At 51.7% G+C, this 21,762-nt stretch overlaps 1 protein-coding gene across 1 annotated transcript; it reads right to left on the bottom strand.

The window, feature by feature from the left end:
- Nucleotides 1-2,703: 2,703 nt before the first annotated feature.
- Nucleotides 2,704-20,156, bottom strand: CD101 (CD101 molecule). The gene is made up of 9 exons (XM_051613198.1): nt 20,114-20,156; nt 18,570-18,947; nt 17,250-17,666; nt 14,192-14,575; nt 13,100-13,483; nt 11,765-12,169; nt 6,454-6,861; nt 5,202-5,594; nt 2,704-2,900 (listed from the first exon to the last, which is right to left on the bottom strand). The coding sequence occupies exons 1-9, from the start codon at nt 20,154-20,156 to the stop codon at nt 2,704-2,706; spliced, it is 3,009 nt and encodes a 1,002-aa protein (XP_051469158.1).
- Nucleotides 20,157-21,762: the final 1,606 nt, after the last annotated feature.

Here is a 21,762-nt window from a genome sequence, read left to right as displayed (position 1 = left end):
TTGCCTTTCCAAGGCTTGTGAAGTATGCTCCCAAGGTACTCTCATGGGTAAGCTCAGGAAACAATCCAAACAAAAACACAGAGGGACAACATGAAACTGGTAGCTTGCACTATGTGCACAGATTAACTGTTCAGTTTATGGTCCCAAATAGTTCCTTCCTTTCCCATGCACTAACACACCTACATCTCCTTTCTGTGTTCCCTAATTACAAGGCAGACACCAGGCAGCCAGCATATGGCTAACTCGAAGCTGGCTGTCAGGCAACTCACACTGCAGCCTTCCCTTGGTGGGATGGCTTGCCTGCCTCCTCTCCTTCATCCAGCTATGGCTTTTTATGAAACCTGTAGGAGTTTAATGTCCTGGGAGCATCTGCTTCTCTGTCAAAACAGACTGAAACTGGTCCATGAGTTAAAGCATTATCAAGACAGGACTCAGGCAAACAGACAGCAGGATCCTTTGCAAACTGGTACGGAAAGCTGTTCAACAGACCCATGCAAATGGTGCTTCAATTAGATAGGAAAAGTCAAGAGTCTGAACACACAGTGGAGAAACAACTTGCTAGACAGCAAATCTGCAGGAGAGGAGCCTGCTGATGGTGAGCCAAGCACAAACAGTGCCATGCTGTCACACACACACAGAAAATCAAACATCCGACTGGGATGTGTAAACAGGACATACCCCACAAGGCAAGGGGGAGACCTCTGCAGAGAGCCCCACGTGTGGCTCTGAGGACTCACACCATGGGAGAGACAGCTGAGGTCAGGGAAGCAAAGGGAAAAGCTGCACAGGGTCCAGAATACACAACCTGCAGGGAAAGGCTGAGCAAGCTGGAGCCAGCCAGTACAGACACAGGTGGCTGGCCAAGGAACCAAGAGCAGTAGCCTTCAAACTTATGGCAAAAAGTGCTCTTTCAAGTAGAGACTGAAGCACCACCCAGTTCCTCAGGATACAGGGCAGTCAGCTTTGCAAATTGCAAGGAAAGTGAAGAACTTGACCAGATTGTTTAGAGGGCCCATGGTGTCTCCCAACCCTTCCTCTGGTCAAAGGAAGCAGGTTCATAAACATCTGCCATGATTTCCATTTGGCTGCTTTTGTGTGAGCATGGTGCTTTGAGTGTCACCCTGATGCCTGACCTTTCAGCTCGTTGGGACAACATCCCACTTTGCACAATTAGGGGCTGGGTCTCCCTTGGCTTATAGGAACTAGATTGAAATCTCCTTTCTACTAATGCATCTGCCAGACAGACTTCAGGTATCAGAACTCCTTAGCCTGGAAAAGGTGAGCCTGAGCTGGATCCCAGTGCATAGAGGAGCTGCCCCACAACCACACACACAGCTTTTTTTATTACATGGTACAACCTGGAGGTACCTAATACCAGGTCCCATCTGTGCAGTTTCCAGACCCACAGACAGCCTGTGCTTGAGAGGTTGGATGCTGCCTTCTCCTTCAGCAGTCCCAGAAAAAGAAGCTGGAAAGTCTTTGTATACTCATGCATAAGATGCCTTGGTGTCCACTTGTTCCTGCTGGGATCCAATACTCCCTTATTGGGTCAACATGATTATTTGTGGATGACAGTGGTACCCCTGCTATGGATTTTCTCCAGCCCCAGCCAGCCTTGCTCTGTTATCCTGTGACAGTTTTTGTGATTAAGACCCATTTCCCTTTGGAGAAGGTGCTCTTTAGGTATAGGTGCTCTCAGAATGAGTGGACAGCAGTGAGAGCTTCATAGAAACATAGAATGCTTTGGGTTGGAAGGACCCTTGAAGATCATCTAGTTCCACTAGCAGGGACACCTCCCACTAGATCAGGTTGCACAAAGCCCCATCCAATCTGGCCTTTAACACTTCCAGGGATGGGGCATCCACAACTTCTCTGGGCAACCTGTTCCAGTGTCTCACCACCCTCACAGTGAAGAATTTCCTCCTAACATCTAATCCAAATCTCCCCTCTTCCAGCTTTAAGCCATTATCCATTAAGCCATCTTGCTACATGCCCTTGTAAAATGGCCCTACCCAGCTTTCCTGTAAACCCCTCTTCAGGTACTGGAAGGCTATGAAGTCTCCCTGGAACCTTCTCTTCTCCAGACTGAACAACCCCAACTCTCTCAGCCTGCCTTCATAGGACAGGTGTTCCAGCCCTCTGATCATCTTCATGGCCCTGTTCTGGACTTGCTCCAACAGTTCCATGTCCTTCTTGTGTTGGGGATCCAGAACTGGACACAGTACTGCAGGTGGGGTCTCACAAGAGCAGAGGGGGAGAATTTCCCCAGCAAAGGATGGGCAAAGGCAGCACCAATACTCCATTTCCAGCTTTGCCACTGGTTATTAGCCCTCACTTCAGAGTTTTTTCAAGTCACCTAAAATTAGTAGCAATGTGATACTTTTGAGTCACATTGCAAAAAGAGTCATTTTTTCCCCTTATATCTGTAGAGGAGTAACACCACTTCTGTCCACAGTGGGTGAAACATACTGCAAAGACCTCAAATATACCACAATGAACAGAGTGTGAAATGGGTGGGTACCAAACCTAGGAGACAGGAACATCTGTTATGAAAACTGTTTGCTTAGTAGTTCAAAGTTGCTTGATTCCACTGAAAGTAAACATACAATTTCAAGGATTCTCTGCAAAAGCTACTACAAAACAAGAAAAAGGCTCTCTGCAAGCACTCAGTCCCCCTCAGCTGTCCAGCTCCACTCCTTCATGTTACATCTGCCATAGTAGATCAGCTAAGTTTTGCTGATCCCTTGCAGTTCCTCTGGCGTAGCTCTTCTTGCTTTTGTGGAACTTGAAGCACCAGAAGATGACAGCAAGGAGTAGGAGAAGGACCAGAACCAGGGGTAAGTATAGGATAAAGTTCAGCAGTGATGGGGATGAACAGATCCTAGACGTAACAGTTGACTCTGGGGAAAAAAAGAAAGAAAGAAGTGAGGTCCCCAGCCAGTTTGAGTTTCTCTCCTGCTGCTTCTGTAGGTTATATTCCTAACACAGTTCCCTCATTCTTCAACAGCTACAGATTTTTAAGAACTTATACAGACTACATGAGGAGAAGAGGGAGAGAAAACAGATAATTTCTTGTTTTGGTAGGTCAGATAGGGCATCAGCTCATTCATCTGGAACATCCCAACAGAAACAGCAGGGTGAGGTACAGGTCTGTCAGAGGCTGCACCACTGAACAAGGAGGGACAAGAGGAAAGCAAAGGAAACCAGATCAAGAAGGTCCCTATCACCCACACATGCTTTCACCTCCTTGCTTCTGCTGCTCTATCTCATTTCAGCCACACTAAACTGCAGGCAGCTGCAAGCCTCATCCCCACCCCAGGCAGCTCCTGCAGAACAGCTCCCCAGATGAGGTGGAGGCTGCCTGTACTGCTGGTGGACCCTCTGTGTGCTTCAGAAAACCATGTTTGATCAGTCCCATGTTAGCTGAAAAGCTCTGCTTTGCAGCCTCTCCATTTTTGTCCTGGGCTCCTTATCACCACCCATTACAATCTCTTCACTTGACACAGAGCTTCGACACCACAGACTGACCTCAGGTGCTCCTGGCCTACCATGAAGGGTCATACCAGCTCCTTTGGGTCTGTTTTATCCACCTCAAAGTGCTGTTCCTCATTTCTCCTCTTCATTCAAGACCCATGTTTTACACTTGCTCTGTAGTACCATGCTGAGCATGTAGGTCTGCTAATTTGAAGCTGTCCATGGGGGGCCCAAACGGCCTGGTGGGCTAGGTGTGATCCTGGGGATGAACCAACCCAGGGGCTACCCCTAGATGTGAAACCAGCTTTTACCTCTCTACTCTCTGAAGCCCTGTGTCCCATCCATACAGACAGAAGCAGCATTTACTCTCCCATAGGAAAAAAGGGAGAAGTCTTCACTACCTGAATGCCTCTATAGTACTAGAGTGGTATCCTAAAGGTCAGCATCAGGGATTAGAGCTGAAGTTACCTGGGGAAACATTTAAAACAAACAAACAAACAAACAAGAGAGAGAGAGAGAGAGAGAGAGAGAGAGAGAGAGAGAGAGAGAGAGAGAGAGAGAATATACCCAGATAATCTCTTGGATTTTATGAAAACTACTTGGCAAAAGCAGTTATACAAAAATTGGAGGAGAATTTTCCAGCAGTTACTGAGCAATTTGAGCAATAGTTACTCCACCAGTAACATGAGACAGAGGGAGCTGATGAAGGATAAATGAAGGAGCTATGATGGACATCAGCAGGAGCATAACAGCAGGGAAATGAAGTGCTGCCAGTGTCTCCCTGTGCACTTAAATCCAGATTAGCTCTACTGTAGGTGCAGGGTCCTGCAATTAGGCTTCGGGCTGCAGAACCTATAACCACATGTAGGCTCCCAGGCTGGCCACAGGCATGGCAACTCCAGGGCTGAAGGCACAAGAAAACTGCAGGATCCTTTCAGCTGGGCACAACATGATTGATTTCACAGTTCATATTTTTTCCTCCACCTGGGTCATCTGAGTCTCCTATTTCCCCAAAGAGACAACAAGAAAGTCCTTTTTTTCCTGCCTGTTACTTCCCTAAAAACAGCGTGTGCCTAACTTTGTTTTTATTTAAAATTCTGTATGTAGAATCCAGCTCTATCTTTGCCTCACAGTGGCAGGTCTTGGTATCTCATCTGTCCACCTCCCAACATTTACAATCATAGAATCATAGAATCATAGGGGTTGGAAGGGACCTTGAAAGATCATCTAGTCCAACCCCCCTGCCAGAGCAGGGTCACCTAGAGTACATCACACAGGAAGGCATCCAGGTGGGTTTTGAATGTCTCCAGTGAAGGAGACTCCACAACCTCCCTGGGCAGCCTGTTCCAGTGCTCTGTCACTCTCACAGTAAAGAAGTTTTTTCTGATATTCACCTTGAACCTCCTATGCTCCAATTTGCATCCATTATTCCAGTCTTGGCAGATCAATGGGATTGGGAAAGGGGCCTCATTGGTCCTGGTGGGGGAGGCATCCATGTATCCCTCAAAGGGCTCCCCTCCCTTCCCTGGCTCCCAACACCACCCTGGTGATCTTCCCAGCACTGATCCCCTCTGCAACCACTTAGCAAATCCTCCCAGCTCCGCTGCATCCTTGCCATTGCAGCCAGCATTATAGCAGAGAGCTGCCATTATTCTCCCGACATATCCCAGCACAGCAGAGGGGGAACAGGCACGGGGTGGGCAGCCCCTCACACCCAGCAGCATTACCTGGCAGGATGGTAGTGAGCTGGATGTATCCCGAGCACCCCGAGGCTTGCGGAGCCCCGTCCTTCCCTTCACTCTGCTGCTGCCACTCCTGCACCTGGCAGTGATACATCCCAGCATCTTCCTTCTCCACTCTCTGCAGCGTCAGGCTGAAGTCGCCAGAGGTGGGACGGCGCAGGTGCAGCCTCCTGGCAAGGCTCTCCCAGGGGTACTTGACGGTACCGTCGCGGTGGAGGGTGAGGAGGGGCCTGGTGTGGCCGCTCTTCTCCCGAAACCAGGTGGCCGAGAGGCGGGTGGCAGGCAGATGGGCACCCTGCAGCAGGCAGGGCAGTGTCACCTCCTCACCCTCCCTCGCTGAAATGTTGTGGTTGGTTTTCTCCAGCTGCAGCTCACGCTCTGAGTGGGGGGGATGCAAGCACAAAGAGATGTTGCAGCATCGCACTGCCAGAGAAATGCTCCTGCCTGCATGCACAGGCTGACAGAAATCTTCTGGAGCAAAGCATAGGGGATTGGGATGCCCTCTTGCAAGAGCCTCTGAAGGACACCCACCCACCCTTGCTTCTGTGACTCATTCTTCCCAGGGTGGTTCACCCTCCTCATAATCTCTGCCCCCTGTTCACAGCTCTCTATTGTAATACTTCCCACCTCCTCCAAATAAGGCACCCTTTGGACCAGAAGCTATTTATGAAGCTGGAATTCTCTGATCCCCTTTATTTAGGGCTACAACCCATAGGCCAAATGAGGCTGAGTAAGGCAAGAGCTGAGCCCAGGACACCCACCATACACCCCAACAGCGTGGTGCCCAAGGTGGGAGCAGCTGAGCCTTCAGTCTTATTCTCAGCAGCAATGTGCTGCAGGGTAAGGAAAACTGAGCATCTTGCTTTAGGATGCTAAGTAGTACCAGGAAAGGGCTTCTTCTCTGTATTTACAGCACTGTACAACCAACCAAGCACATCAGGTGCTGGAGGGAAAATAAAATGCCATGATTCATTTTGTTATGAAGCATTAGACATCATCTGCCGGTGGCAAAAAATGCCAGCTTGGTTGATTTGGGAGAATATGGTTAAATCCTCCTAATTCCCTGTTCTCTTTGAGAGGCACTGACATCACTTTCATCTGTAAGCCTCAGATTCAATGCAGGAGCCCCTGCTTCTCCTAATCCCTACCAGCTTAGGAGAGGTCTGGTGGGGGCCCTGTCATAAATTGATCCAACCATCTCCAGTGGCACCTATACAAGAAATAACCACCTGCTCACCTGGGAGCTTGAATTCCAGTGTGGTCCTTCCGGATGCTCCCTCTCCAAGTTTGTACCAGCTGTCCACCAGCCACAGCCATTCCTCTACAACACAGTAGTACCTGCCCTGGTCCCCAGCATTTGTAGAGAGTATCTGCAGCCAGAAAACAGTGCTGGATACCCTCTGGCTCAGGAACCGGGACTTCTGTGCAGGAGAGCTGAACTCAGCCCCATATTCCAGTATGCTGCTGTAATCAGCCCTTACGATTTGCAAGGGGTTTTCATCTGCTGGAGCAGGAGGTAGAAGGTACCAGGTAACGGCGAACTGAGAATTATTGGGGGCAAACAGGATCCTGCACTCAATGGCCGTGTCAGCACCGTTGGCAATCTCCACAGAGCTCTCTTGCATAGCTACCCGAAGCTTGCTTTCTGAAATGGAGAAATAAAACAATCATACTGGCTGCAGGTGCCAATACAGGGATGCTGGCAAGGAGAGGAATAGGGTTGCCTGAGACATCCACCAAAAGAGGAGGAAGGAGGAGGATGCTCAGAGAGCAAAGACCCACTAGGGGACACTGGAGCAGGAGAGGTAAGGGAAGGAGGGAAAGAGCGAATTCACACATTCTTATTTGAACTGTGGCAGGGAATCACTGGGTGCTAGTGGGCAGAGGAGGCACCAGGGGAACCATGGGGCAGGAAAAGAGCAATTGAGGCAGCCACTGTGTTGGAGCTTGGAGGCAAAGTCTCTGTCTGAAGCAAATGCATCTGTCTACCACCACTTCTATCAGCAGTCTGTCACGCATAAATGACAAAACCAGCCCAGAGCTTTGGAGACTGTGAACAAGTGTCTTTTATCTGAGAGAGACTACAGAGCCTGTGTGGGTTTCAGTAACAGTCGTCATCTCATGTGTTTGCTGTGGTTATTGACCGGAAACCACATAACACAGTCCCTAACATCCGCTGTGACTATACCCAGCAATAGCTCGATCTAGTGCTGAGCAGTTCAACAGAGGAGAGCTGCAGCGCTGCTGGCAGCTCTGCCTCCCTGGCAGGGTACATGGTTGCTCCTGATGCACCTTTGCTGCTCCTGGCTTGAGGGACCCCCTTCCAGCCACACATCACCAATTGCTGGCACCTTTCCTTCTCCTCCAGCAGCGGAAAGGCTGCAAACCAGCATGTTCAAAGGGCCTCCAACTGCCTGAGTTTCCACCGAGGCCTCCCGTCACCTCTGTCAGATGAGGCTAGCAGTCCCACACACAAATATCTATCCATGGGTAGACAGAAATTACTCAGCATGAGACACCACCAGGGTTGTAAGGGACTGTAGGCTGAGCTTCCATTCTTAGCATTTTCCTTGCATACAAGCTGAGCAGTGGAACGCCCTGTGTTGCAGAGGCTTGGGACAACCAGCCTCTCTCTTAAGCTCAGCCCCTGGGTGATGGTTTGGGGATGCGCTGCAGAGGACAAACTGAGATACCCCCCACCACCACTGTCTCAGTCCCCAGTCCTTGGCCACAGGCTGAGCAGAGTGCGCTCCTCCACAGCACCTTCCTAAGGGATGCAGCAGCAGCAGGTTAGTAATGAGCCTGTGGACCAGAAGGGAGATGCAGCTTCTACTGCAGGAGCTGGTGGGAAAGAGAGACACCGCAGGACAAAGCCCATGCATTTCCCTTTCCTTCAAGCATTTCTTCTCAAAACTCAAACAAGCCACTTCAGAGGCCAAGCACTATCTCTCTTGAGACCAGTCAATGTAAAATATGCCATCTGATGGCTCTTGACATCCCTGCAAATTGCCTCTGCCTCTACTTCAAATTTGCCAACAAAATCTCCCTACTCATGTCCACTTACACTGCTTTTTTTTTCTCTCTGCACCCTACTGCACTTCCTCCCTCTTATCTCCACATTGCATACAGACACACTTTCACCAAAAGGTTGACAGCTTCCTCCACAGTGGGACTTGCACATGTCCCAGTATCTGCTCACTGCCTCACCTCTATGGTGATTATTTCAGCAGTAACATTCACCAAGAGGTTTGCGAGGTGGCTGCTCCCAAGGGATCAACAAAGTGCAGTCCTGCATTTTACGGTGCATGTTTGCTGCTCTGAAGAAACAGGTAAGGGCAAGAAGCAGAAGAAATGAGAAAGGAATCACCCTAAATAGGAAACCAAGCAAATTCATCAGATGTACACATGCAGAGATCAAGCAGGTGGAAGCGCACTTAGGAACCAAATGCAAGTTGATGTATTCCAACTTCAGTACTTAGAAGAATACCCAGCCCACAACCAGCTCTAAGGAAGTAAAAATCTTTGGAGAGGGGTACTGGAGATATTCAAAAGCTGTCTGGAGACAGTCCTGGACAACGTGATCTAGGTGGCCTTGCTTGAGCAGGAGGGTTGGACCAGATGCCCTCCAGTGGTTCCTGCCAACCTCAACCACTCTGTTCTGTAACAGATGAGCTGGAAAAAATAAGACATTTGGTTCTTAACTTGAGCTGCTCAGTACAGAGAAATATCACTCAGCCAGGCTGCTAAAATCCAGGACCTTTATTCAGGGACCAAGAAGTGAATTCTGTCAAAGGGAAAAAAAAAAAAAAATATTCCCAGGTATTTCAACAGGAGACTTTTCTCCTACTATAAAGGTCACAGGTGAGGAGCAGGCAAAACCAGAAGAGGTGGTGCACAACAGGGACAACCTTCTTGTGTCAGATACACAGATGTGCCTTCCCCGGCTGCAGCTGCTGGGTAGAACATGTTAGCACAGCAGCCTCCCTGCTCAGCAACTCCCCCAATTCTCCCACCAAAAAGGAGCTTCAGGAAAGTCAGCTGTGGGGCCACGCTGGACCAAAACGTGCACCTCCCTTCAAGTGAGCTCCTCCCAGCAGTGCTGCTGCTGTCAGGGACAGGCAGGTAAAACCCAGGACCTTTCCCCAAACCCAGAGAAGCTGCCAGCACAAGAGACAGCAAACTGCCTGGGGTGTGGGGACTTCTCACTTAAGTATGGCACGGCCTGACACTCACTGGGGCAGAAAAAACTCCTGAGAGGCAAAAACTACCAGAGTTCAGAGAGGAGCCATGGGAAACCACTGCTGTAAGCACTTAATTTTGATGAGAAACATTGCTGTTATGGTCTCAGAGAAGATCACCCCAAGAGGAAGCAGAGCATTTGCTGCAAAGCCCCTTTGTTTTAGCTCCGGGTCTCCTCTCGCTACCACTAAAGATCAATTACCAAAAAGGGCAAAGCAGCTGCCTGCCTTTTCCTTTGGCACAGAGAGAGATGGTGCTGTTTTCCCTTTCATTTTCAATTTAATTAATCAAGCTGAGCCTTTCGCTGCCCATCCCAGTGTGAATCCTGCCTGCTGACACTGCGCTTTCTGCCGGGCCCAGGACCAGCGGAGCACGCAGAAAGGCACGGCTGCCACAGCAACCCATGCAGGCAGACGGGCTGGCTGGAGGGGTGGATGGGGGCAAAGCCCCCCATGGCTTGCTCTGGAGCCAAGGGAAGCCCCTGCAGGCAGCTGCACTGAAATGCTGATGGGAGAATCCTCACTCAGATGCTGAACTACCTAAGAAGTTGGAAATGGAAAAGACCTGTCCTACCTCTCCTTTAAAGACATTTCACACATGTCCCTCCTTTCTGAAGCTACAGGCCAGATCCAGAGTGGCATTTAAACTTCTAAAGGATCGACTGACACAGAGCATCAAACGAAGTGCCAAAACAAAAGTCAAGAACTCCAGCATCTCTGCAGGCTCCAACTGTAAGATTTTATATGTGAAGAAACAGGCGGGTGGTTTTCACAATTTGTAGCTTCATTTTCTGCAGCTTCACCTCATCCCATTGCTACTTAGAGCCAGTTTCTCCCAGATTTACTTCTCTGCCTTCCCAAATATCCTGCACTAGCTCTTGCTGCTTTTCTGAGAGAGAAAGTACTAGAGCCAGCAGCCATTTCCCACTGTGCATCACCCCCTCCCAGCTCCCACCATCTTCACAGCATCACAGTACCCAGTCACAGCTGCAATACATTTGGAGCCAAACGTCGTAATATCTCCCAGCTCCACTGCTACTGTCTCCTCTGCATAGATGCTCTACAACCACAGTTGCTCATTTTAATGCCATTTACACTAACATGTTCCCAGATATTGTCTGTTCTCACCTCTAGTCAGTTACCACCTTGCAGACCTCCAGCTGGCTGCACCTCAGGTGTTACACTGACCACACCAGCACCCAGCTCTGTAGGGGTGAGGAAGGAGCTGCAGCCAAGCAGGAGGGAGAGCACCATGGAAACATTTCCTTCCCCTCTCCAGCTCATATCAGCTTACGCTACAGCAAACCCATCCGTTAAAAATACATGGAAAATGCATAATTTCAGTTCACTGGGTTGTGATCCTGAAAATCCAAGAATTAGAGGAAGGAGCACTTAATGCCTGAAAAAAAAAAAGAGCAAAAACTCTCCTTTTCTGACAGAAATGACATGGGGGGCAGGGGGAAATAGCCAAACCTCATTCTCACACATGCTGCCACAGGCTCAGAGGTTTTGGCTGGGACAACCCCTTCAGTTCCTCCAGGAGCCCCAGCTGCCTGTAGGGCAAGCTGCCACCATGCTGCTGCCGGGCTGGTGGGGACCAGTCACACGGAGAGGTGGCTGGGAGGCCGCAGAGTGTCTGCAACATCTCTCTTCCATAAGAGGATGAGACTCCTTGAGTGATGCTGGCAGGCACAGACCCTGCCTGCAGAGCTGGCCATAAAAGGGAACCCTGGGCAGGGCCCCCTGGCTTCGTAGCCCAGCTGTGCCTGGGAGGAGACACTTCCAATCAGACCCCCAGCACGTTGCAGCTCAGTGCTGGCTCTCAGCCCAGCAGAGAGCCCTGGCGCTTTCTCAGTGCACCTTGAATACACCAGGGAAAGCTCAAGGGGATACAGACATATCCCAGCACCAGCTTTGGGGCCAGTCTTTCTCCACCACCCTCCAGCCCCAAACACTACAGGAGGCACCTTGCAACCCCAACATTCAACTGGGCTCCTTGTGGGGAGACTACTACTACTGCTACTTCCAGAAACGAGGCTTAAATTCCTAGTGGCAAGGCTGATCCCTATATGTTTGGTATAATCTGCAAACAAATAGACATTGCCAGTCCCCAACGCCTAATTTGCCTCCAAGAGCATCATCAGGGCTGTGGGTGCTGAGGAAAGACTGCACCAACTCACGTGGCCTGGGAAGTGACTGCCACTGGGAACACCTCAGCTGTCAGTAACCGTGGCTGCCCCTGGTTGTGTTTGATGAATTAAAAGTTGCAGGAGAGACCTCTGCTGAAGAAGCACCTGTGGCGCTGCTTACCTGGCAGCACCACCTTTATCCCCACGGCATTAGAGCTGGTGGTGGCTGCTGCCTGCCCAAGTGGCAGGGTGTTCCTCCTCCAGACCTCCACCTCACACTGTAAAGTCCCCTCATCAGCAGCCTCGGCATTGTGGATGTGTAGCATGAAGGAGGTGGTGGTCCTCGTCAGCTGGACTTTCTCCTGGAAGCGTGACTGTGCTGATCCCCAGGCCACTATGCCACTAGGAAAGACCCGGACTAGCTCCTGGAAGCTGCTGGTAGGCAGGCTGGGCTGGAAGAGCCACCTCACAGACACCGGCACCTCCTTGAGGGTGTAGTTGGCGCTGACTTGGCAGACAAGTTCAAAGCTCTGTCCATATCTGACGGTGGCAATTCGGCTTATCAGCATGGCACGCAGACCAAGACCTGTTTGGGAGAAGAGAGCCCGTGGAACTGGGACAGAATGCCTCACCACCACCCTCCTCATGCAGCACTGTCCCCACTGGCCCAGCCACAGCAGTCCCATGGCAGCCAGCAGTCCTGCCAGTGCCACTCTCTCCTCAGCTGCACTGTGCTTTTCAAGCTCCTGGCCCTTTCCTATCTTGACCCCTACTCACCAACTCTCAGCCCCCAGACAACCCTGAATACCCTCTCCTCCAGGCTCCCCTGGGGCAGGGATCCAGGGGTCCTCTGACACTACTGCACCATTTGCTGCTTCTTTCTACCCTCCACAAAAGCCTAACCTCCTGTGGCCCAGCTGGTGCTCTCAGACACCTGGTGCAGAAATAAGAAAAGAAAAACAGCCTAAATCACAGCCAGAAGTTGCCTCTCCATAAAGGCAACCATTCCATCAATCGAAAGAAGAAATGGCACGGGCATTGCATGCCAGGGATATTAGCAGCTGTGTGCTCAGACAGGAGCAGGAGAAGCCATCAGATGCCAGCACCAGAGGTGTATCTCTGACAAAAGCCAGCATAAAACTCAGCAAGTGCCTTTGTTGATCTTCATTAGTGTCAATAATTATGCCGCTAGAACAGATAATTTGTATTTCAAGCTAAGGAGACAGTCAGGAAGACCTGCTGAGGAAGCTACTGCCTTTTGGGTCCCTGGGCAGCTTAGCTGTTGTGTCCCACTTGCCTCTCCCAAAACGTCTCACAGAGGACTGAAGCACCCTGCTAGAAATGGGGAAACTGAAGCACCCAGGGCCAAGTGATCAGCCCCAGGTCACCCTGAAGCAGCAGCAGCGGAGCTCAGAGCGCAGATCTCTGTCCCACCCACATGTGCCCACTTGCTTCTGCAGCCTTGCCTCCAGCAAGTGCAGCTTGAAAGCCCAAAAATAGGGGTGGCCCTACTCACCCATGGAGCTGACTGTCACTGTTGTCTCTCCCTCCTTTGTCCAGCTCTGGCCTCGGGACCACTCCGTCGCTTTGCACCCATACCGCCCGCCATCACTCTCATCCAATGTGTTGGGGATCACCAAGGTGAAAGTGCTGGAGCTCGATTTCTCCAGTTGGAGGTTCCCCCGAGTCCTATTGTCCTGGTAGGTGCTGCCCAAGCTCAGGGTCCCATCCTGTGACATGGTGGCCACTGGCACTCGGGGACCTGGGTGCTGCAGGGGCAGGTGCCACCACTGCACGGACACAGCGCTGGTCACTCCTTGCACCTCGCAAAGGAGGATCAAGGCATCTCCTGCCACGACGTGTGGTGTGCTGGTGAACACAGACAGGTGCATGCGGCTCTCTGCAAACAACAGTTACTGAGTGGGAGGGGGTGTTTCTGTGCTCCTCAGAAAAAGCCACAGATACTGTGGCATTAAATGGAGAGACCAGACAAACCTTGACATTGGAAAAGGAAAGGAATTATCGAAAATTCTCAGCTAGCCTTTTCTTACACCTTCGGAGAGGGCTTTGTAGTTTTGGTTTTGTTTTTTTCCTTGTCTTTTCCTTTCATCTGCTACATCCAAATAGGCATCATCTAGCTACGACAAGGAAACCAAGAGGTTCCAACACATCTTAGACTGGTTTCTCACAAGCCATCCCTCCAAAACAGGGAGAGAACATTGATGGAAATTGCAACGATCTCCCCCATCCAGAAGTACCTCTTCTGCTGGGTCATCCTGTGATCCTTAGGGGTAGCAACATGTGCTGCTCACCATTTTCTGTACCAAAGACACAGCAGAACCCAATATCCCTAGAATTCTACCTATGTGCCCCAAAACCTACTGCAAAGAGACTGAGCTAAAGGTTTGCACTTTGTTGACAGCTGCTGCATTTGTCACGCTAATGTTTCTCAAAGCAAGTGCTTTCCCCATTATCTACCAAAACCTATGGTATGTTTATGCTCTTGCTGCAAACAGTAGGTGTGTAGCCTCTGCCAAGATGAGGCCAGATGTGAAGCGTTCCCCACTGCAGGCTTTACCCAAAGGAGCAACCATTAGAATTTACTAACCTATTGGCTTCACGTCAACTTGGATACTTGGTGACAGTTTGGTTTGGATGCTGTGTAAGTCTCCAGGAGTCTTCACCTCCGAAGCGGAGCAGTGGTACATACCATTGTCCTTCAGCCTCACTTCATAGATGGTGAGGATGTAAACTGTGTTGCTGTGCTTGAATGCTTGGAGCTTCCCCAGTCTGGCTCTCTCCTCGTATTCTTCCTTCCAAATCAATACCCCATGGGGGTCAAGCCTGGCCACTTCCACACCATTGAGGAGCCAAAGCACTTGAAAGTGCCTACTGCTGCTCCTCTGGCCTCCTACCATGCAATTTAGCTGCAAAGTATCACCTTCAGATAGGGAGCTTTCAGCAGCAGTGATGTCCACGGAGAGGTCTCTGCCTGTGAGCAATCAAAAGCAAAGAGGGAGCTGGGTGGCCCTGCCCACACTTCCCTCTCGCCTGGCAGCACTGGTGGCTGTGCAGAGGGAAACAGGAGGGAATTCTCTATTAAAGCATTTTCTATCCTTAGAAAAGGGACCAGGCTGGAAAAATTTGCCCATGGGGAGACGGTTGCCAGCTTTAGGCACTAACCAGCAACTGCAGGTGGAGGAAGCAGAGCCCCCCCCCTCCCCCTTCCTTTATAGCAGCTAACCTTCCCAGAGCAGAGCGCCCACCAGGATGGGCTCAGGCCACAGCTGCCATCCCCCACCCCCCACCCCCTCTTTCAGCACAGGCATCTGAACCAAGGGCTGCCCTAACCCAGAGGCACTGGCTGTTGCAGTGAGCAGCTCCATCCACCTCCTGGAGCTGTTCTGCTTCATGTAACATATAACCCTTAAAACAAAAAGAGGCACAAAGGGGCGTTATCACTCAGTGGTGTTTTTCACTCTGCTGCCTGTGGTGGGAGAAGATGTGTGGAGGGCTGGCATTCAATTTGCTTGTCTGATTCTGACCCTGCTGGTCCTGCACACTGCAGCCCTCTCTGGCTGCTGTGGGATGTGGGGAAGAGACACTTTATAAGGGGAGGTGGAGGTCATCTCCTGGACCCTGTCCTGCCTCCCATACCAACCAGCAGCAGGTGCTGCGCAGAGAGGGTAGTGACAGATGGAGCACAGTCATCTTCCCCTTGGTAGACCCTCTTGGGCAGTTAGTCACACCTGAGGAAAGGGCCCTGGGTCCTGTTATACAATTCACCTTGTTCGCAGGTGAGCCTCTGCCACTAACACACCCTGGTTCCTGGGACTGGCCTGGCTGAAGAGTGGCTTCAGGCAGAGACAGACAGGGTGCCCTGAAACCCTGTGCTGTAAGCCCACACAGCAGTGACCAGGCCAAAAAACAGGAGGTAGGGCTGAGCCCCGACTCCCTGGGCAGACAGCCTGGATCACACCATTCCATCTCCTTGGGTCACTGTGGATCTTCCCATGACTAACAGACAGAGCAAGGCTATGTGCTGTAGTTCGGAGGTAAACCAGAGCAGCTCCCAGACTGCCTCTGGAAGGGCTCAACTAATTTATTGAAAGCAGAATATCCTGTGAATTTAAACACTGGTTAATAAACAGTTTGCAAACAGGAATCATAGCTGCTGCAGATATGTTTGGTATTCCCAAATATTTGCTGGAGAGTTTATAGAAACCAATGGAGCAGTTAGCCATGGTCAGAGTGGATGCAGACTCCCAGTGTGACAGGGCACTCAACCCCACAGCCTGGGCTCTCCCACAGGGTGCTGGAGGGAGACCCTGGCCCTGCAGGTGTGATGGAGGGCTCATACGCTCACCTCTGTTTCCCGCCAGCAATACGGGCAGCTCTACAACACCATATTGTGCTCTTACCAACTCAGCCTCCTTTCACCCTTAATGGCTACCACATGGCAAACATGAAACTCTGACAAGGTTTCCCTATTTCTAGACAGTCCTGTGGCACCAGTACCCAAAGCCACACACTATGGGTAACAATGAAGCTTCCTAAACAAGCACACGCAGGAAAGCACATCGACTGCCCTTGCTTGCCAGGCAGCTGCAGACATGGAAAGCCATTGCTGCAAATAGTGTGTCATAAGTGGAACAAAATTCACCAGTCAGCCAGGTTCTGGGAATCAGGTTCTGACAGCAGGAGACTACACTTCCCTTGCCCTCCCCCTGACACCTCACTCCCCCAAGCTGCACACAGGGTGCTTTGTCCTTACTCATCCAATTCTTTGGTTTCCTGCTTTGACTCACTGCCCTACTGTGAGGCACCAGTTCCCTGCACCACCCCCTCTCTGCAACCTCCTCCAGCTGCCCTGAGTCATGGCAACAGGGTACACCACCTCCCCAGGAAGGTTTTCTGAGAAAAAAAAAATTACTGCAGACTATCCGATATGTTAAAGGGCATCAACTAGACACAGACTTGTCTTGGCCACTTTGAGGTAAGACTTACTGGTGGGAAGAGCGTAAGCCAGGAACTTGGTGCCATATACTTGGTGCCATTACCGTCATATATGAACTACCAGGAGGACACACAGGAATGGTCTAATAAACAGCCACACTAATTGCTCTGGAAACAGGCAGACTGGTGACAGCATGGACAGACCAGCCACCTCTGGCAGGCTCTAGAGCCATGCAGCACATGCAGCACATCTGTGTGTCCTGTGGTGCCCGTGACTGAGGCACCGTGACAGGCAGCTGAGTGTTGTGTACATCAATTTTTGAGGCCATGAGATCCTCAGGGCAGTCTAACAATGTGGTTTTCCATGCACTGGAGGTTAACACAGCCAAAGGAGCCAGGCTGCTGCAGGCACACGCTGCTCTCTCTGCTAACACCTCACATGGACCCACAAGGTTGTATGATTGCTTCTGGCATCAGAAATTCAGCTGTGGGAACCTCCAAAGCAAGAAGCACCAACAGCTCCCAAACCAGGGGCTGCCACAGCCCTAGGCCCAGACCACCCCCCTTTAGTGCCCAGCAGAGACAGTCAGACCCACTGGTGGGTCCCTGGACTGTGGCAAAAGCAGACAAAGGCCACTGAAGGCTACTGCTACAGAGCCTCGAATGCACAAAGGAATTGGAGTAAACGCATGAGTTTGCAAGGGCCTTACCTTGGCTTGTGACCACCAGCGATGTCCTCTCCGTTTGCTTGCGGGAGATGTCCTTCCATGTCTCATCAGGATCCTGAATCCACTCAGCTGCCTCACAGTACAGCTGTCCCTGGTCAGATGGCTCCAGTCCCTCAATGGAGAGCATGTATGTGGTGTTCCCAACCTTGTTCAGCCGCACATCCCCCACCAGAAACCTCTGTGCATAAGAGGGCCCTGGTCTCAAAACAAAGTCCTTGGAGAGAGTAATGACCTCCTCAGCATGGCTCTTTCCTGCTCCCTGAAGACAGTACCAGCCAACAGAGAGATGTGTGTGCTGGGCAGTGGACTTTGACACCTCACAAGTGAGATTCACTGCCTCCCCTTCAGCACGAGTGAGGACCTGGGGCACCATGGAAGCTGAGAGAGTATCTGCAATCACTGGGCATGGGGGAAGAACACAGAGAGAAGAGGGGTCACAGAAAAAATTGTTACTTGGTCTCCGTGGGCAAACAGCTGGTCACACTGAGCTGCAGCCAGGCCCTGAGGGATCTGACAGTGTAGCAGAAATATCTTTTGCAGCTGACTAACAAGCCCGCGTCAAGGTGGGAAGTGGTTAAAACCTCATCAAGGAAATAAGCAAAAGGAATCTTTCTGTAGTACCCTCTTCAGACAAGCTAAGGACAGTGTTAATTAGGCAAATCCAAGGAGATCAATGAGCAGCCCTTCGTGGTCCTAAGCACAGGCTGGCACACCACCAGAATAAAGGAAGAAGTGGGTGAATACCAGAGGGAAGTGCCATACCACTATATTCTTGGTAGGCTCACAGTAGGGCCTTTTCCTTTGCATCACCATTCTGTTGTGTTCCTTCCCCAAGTGCTCTGCAGGAGCTGCTCCCTCCCGCTTTCCCTGGGTTTCTTACTTAGGTTAAGTCCCATATCCAGACCTAAGACACCAACAGCTAATATACAGAGCCTGAAAACTCCTGCCCTCCTGAGCATTTGGCTGTGAAATGCTGTGGCTGTGTCAGGAACTGAAGTTACAGTCAGGCTATGTGACAATTGAGGCTTCCTCTCTCTTCCCTTGCCCTGGCTGGTAGGCAACAGCCAGAGCAACCTGCTGAAGGACATCCCAACCTTGGCCACCCAGGGGTAGGATAGCCATTTCACAGTGGGGAGAAGAGAAGGAAATTCTGCACTCACCCGTCCCATTTAATCTCCCCTCTCACCAGCTGCCCGTCAGGGACCAGGAGATGAGCAGGTCTACCCAGCTCAAGGTGGTGGCAGTGGAAGCCTGCCTTGCACCTCTCCCTGGCAGGGAGCAGGCCTTTCCTTTAGGACTCACCTGAGAGGTTCGTCTTGGCGCTGTAACTCCCAAAGTACCTCTCCTGGGTATTGGGCGTGTGGCACTCGTACTCCCCGGCATCCCGGTCCTGCAGCTCGGTGATGTGCAGCAGGACGGCGTCCCCCTGCACCCGCTCCACGTAGATCCCCCGGCTGCGCACCCGCTGGGTGTAGATGGCGTAGGGGAAGGAAGGGTCGATGGTGCTGACGATCTGCACCTCCCGCTCAGGGGCCGAGGGCAGGTAGATGGACCAGTGGAAGTTCTGCTCTGCTGAGCCCTGGTAGCCGCTCACCTTGCACCACAGCGTGATGTGGGACCCCCTCACACGGTAGAGGGGCCCCTCCTGAACAGTCACCAGCTGCTGGCCAGTGCTCAAACCTGTCAGCAAACAGTCGGCACACGCAGTGTTTGCAGGGGTATCCACTATCCAAAGCCGCGTGCCCAGAACAACAACGGGTCTGGATGTGCACAGGACCACAACATAATACTGAAAAGAACTGTTGTGCAGTCTCATTCTTTGAAGCACAAAGTCCAAGGGTCTTCACAGCCCTTGTAATTGTAAGATCAAGCCCTCTAACAACAGACCTCTTTGCTTTCTTGTCTCCTAGCACACTGGGTCACAGGACGGACACCAGGGCATCATGGCCAGAGGGCTGTCAAGCCTGCTCATGGCTGGAAAACATCTCTCAACCAGCTGTTCAGAGGGAGCAGCAATCAGGCTAAGATAACTGGAGGAAGCTTGTAGTACATTAAAATTAAGAGGACCAAATACTTGTCCCCCACAAGCTGGGGAGGGAAAGGGAGCAGGTGCCAGAGCTGACCACTGCCAGAGAAGATGCAACACAGAAGCCAAGGGACATGGAACAGCAGAGAGAGCCAGCAGGCTAGGTGCTGCAGAAGTGCTCCATGGACAAAAACCAGGGAAGGCATAGGAGAGAGGGCCAGCAAGTGCTCTTCCAAGGACAAGGGACACTGGAAGGCATTAAGGGCTCCCTTCATTTCTGCCTACAGATGGTTTGGGGAGCTGATGGCCACCCATGAACCCTCCTCTCCTGCAGAGCTCCCCGTGGTGACACTCACTCTGTTCTGGTGCCCAGCACACACACTGAGCAAAATGACCATAGGATGTAGGCACCGAGTATGCACCAACAACGGAGACTGAGCCAGGGAAGAGAGCTGGTGGCAGCACATACTAAGAAACCCTCAGAAAATCCCTCCCCCAAGGGAAGGGGGATGAGGTAACCCTCTCCACACTCCCAGTGGCCACTCAACAGCGGTATGCATGTCCCCTCACTGAAATCCTGCCAAGGTCTGGGCTATTGCTTTGGAGTGAAACCACAATGCCAAAAGAAGAACATGCCGCAACACCTCTTCCCATAGCCACCAAGCCAGAGCAGGGCTGGCCGTGGTGGGGCCCTCCTGGCCCTGCAGCCCCAGCAAGGCTCCCCACTGAGCCACCCACCTGCAAAGGTCCCATCCTCACCAAGGAGGTACTTCCCCTCACCTGCCCCAGGACAGCCCCCAGCCCAGCCCAGGGCACTCACCTGGGAGAAGAAAGGCAGCCACCAGGCACCACACCAGCCCCATGGGAAATGACTCTGCTTAGGTCCTCTCCCAGAGGGATGGTGGAAGATTATTGTGAGAAATAGCAACAGCCACCCTGCTGCTTTGAAACTGTCTGGGAGGAAGCTGCTCAGCAGCAGTTTCCTCTGCTTTGAAACAGCAGGGAGAAGTTGGGGAGTGGGGTGCAACAGCACAGTAACACGCCTCTGGGGAGGTGACAGCCAGCACCCCAGCCCCAAGTGGTCTGGGCAAGGGTGATGCCAAGGCTCCTCCTGCCGCTGTGTGCGTGCCAGGTGCCCAGCACTACAGGCTGTGGCTTTGCTGTCCCACAGCAGCTCGCAGACTAACGCTCTGCCTCATGACTCCGACTTTGCTGCAGGGAGTAGCTTGCTCCCTGCCAACAGAGGGCAGAAGAGGCCAGGTGCTGGGCTGGGGGCCCATTTCTAGGGATGAAGATCCCACCAGCATGATGCCTCAGGTTCAGGCTGAGTTGGCACAGTGCTCCCCAAGGATGGCTTACCTCGTTTGGCCTCAGGGTGCAGTGAGGCACCCCAAGTGGGATTCATCTCTCACAGCACCCCCAGCAGCCCATCAGCTACACAGGCAGGAGACCCTCTGTCATAACAGCCAGCCCATCAGCTCTCAAAGGATCACCATACAGCCAGAAATCAGCTGGGAAGACTCTCCTGTAAGCACATCCTATGGGCAGATACCTGTTTGTGGGCCACACTGGACCAGCACCACTCAACCAGTGAGGCCACAGGGAGCTGCACCAGGAGGCTGCTGGCCACAGCCCCAGAGGCAAGGGCTGTGGTGGCATCAGCTAGTGCTTGGCATCATGGCACTGCATGGCCTGGGGCATGATGCTGCTCCTGCTGGCAGGGGATAGGGACCTGGGGGGAGTCTGAAAGGGGCACATCCCAGGCAGGGGAAACCCAGCCTCTCAGGCACGCAGCCAGACACTAGTGAGGGGATCAAACCAGGGACACTCTCTGAAAGGATTTGCTTAAGGAATCTGGGGAAAGGGTTGTTTTGGTTGTGGACTCTTTTTTGTTTCTTTCCCCTCCCCCCCTCCAGAAAGGACAGTGGCACAAAGCATTTACCCCTGAGCCACACTGCTCCCACCATGCTGCCAAGGCACTGACAGAGCGACTAAATTAGCTCAGGGATTCACAAGCAGAAAACAACTGTAAAACAAGTCCTTTTGCTTGATCCCGTGGGACTCCTAGAGGGAATGAGATTGATGTAACAAACGAAAACAAACACGGTGTCCCTCCTTCTCCTGTTTAATAAAATTATTCATATGACAGCCTGCAGAGCCAGGAGACAGAGGCAAAGGCTCTCACTGCAAGGCTCATGCCACCTTCTCATTTGCTGGCGTGCGCAGCTCCTGTAGCACCATGCAGCTCTCCAGAGCCAAATGCAAGCTGGGGTGCTGTGGTTTGAGGGGGCCCAGGCTGATTTTATGGTGCCAATGCGAGGACCTAGAGAGAGGATGCTTAGGACCCTGAGAGATGCTGGTGGCAGAAGATAGAGGGGCCAGCATTCCCTCCTATTTCCTGCCATACTCCATAAAAGCCAGGAGGATAAGAAGTCCACCCCCTCCCTGCTCCCTTCTTGCTGCTTTGCT

Source organism: Apus apus, chromosome 1 (assembly GCF_020740795.1).
Source record: "Apus apus isolate bApuApu2 chromosome 1, bApuApu2.pri.cur, whole genome shotgun sequence".
In the NCBI taxonomy this organism is placed as follows: domain Eukaryota; kingdom Metazoa; phylum Chordata; class Aves; order Apodiformes; family Apodidae; genus Apus; species Apus apus.
Note: the sequence above shows the minus strand (reverse complement) of the source record. Positions and strands in the feature narration are given on the sequence as shown.

Coding starts and splice junctions, on each gene's coding strand:
- CD101 (XM_051613198.1), bottom strand. CDS start 20,156: ATGGGGCTGGTGTGGTGCCTGGTGGCTGCCTTTCTTCTCCCAG. Junction 14,576..17,249: donor GCTGGTGGTCACAAGCCAAG/GTAAGGCCCTTG, acceptor GATTGCTCACAG/GCAGAGACCTCTCCGTGGAC. Junction 12,170..13,099: donor AGTGACAGTCAGCTCCATGG/GTGAGTAGGGCC, acceptor TCTCCCAAACAG/GTCTTGGTCTGCGTGCCATG.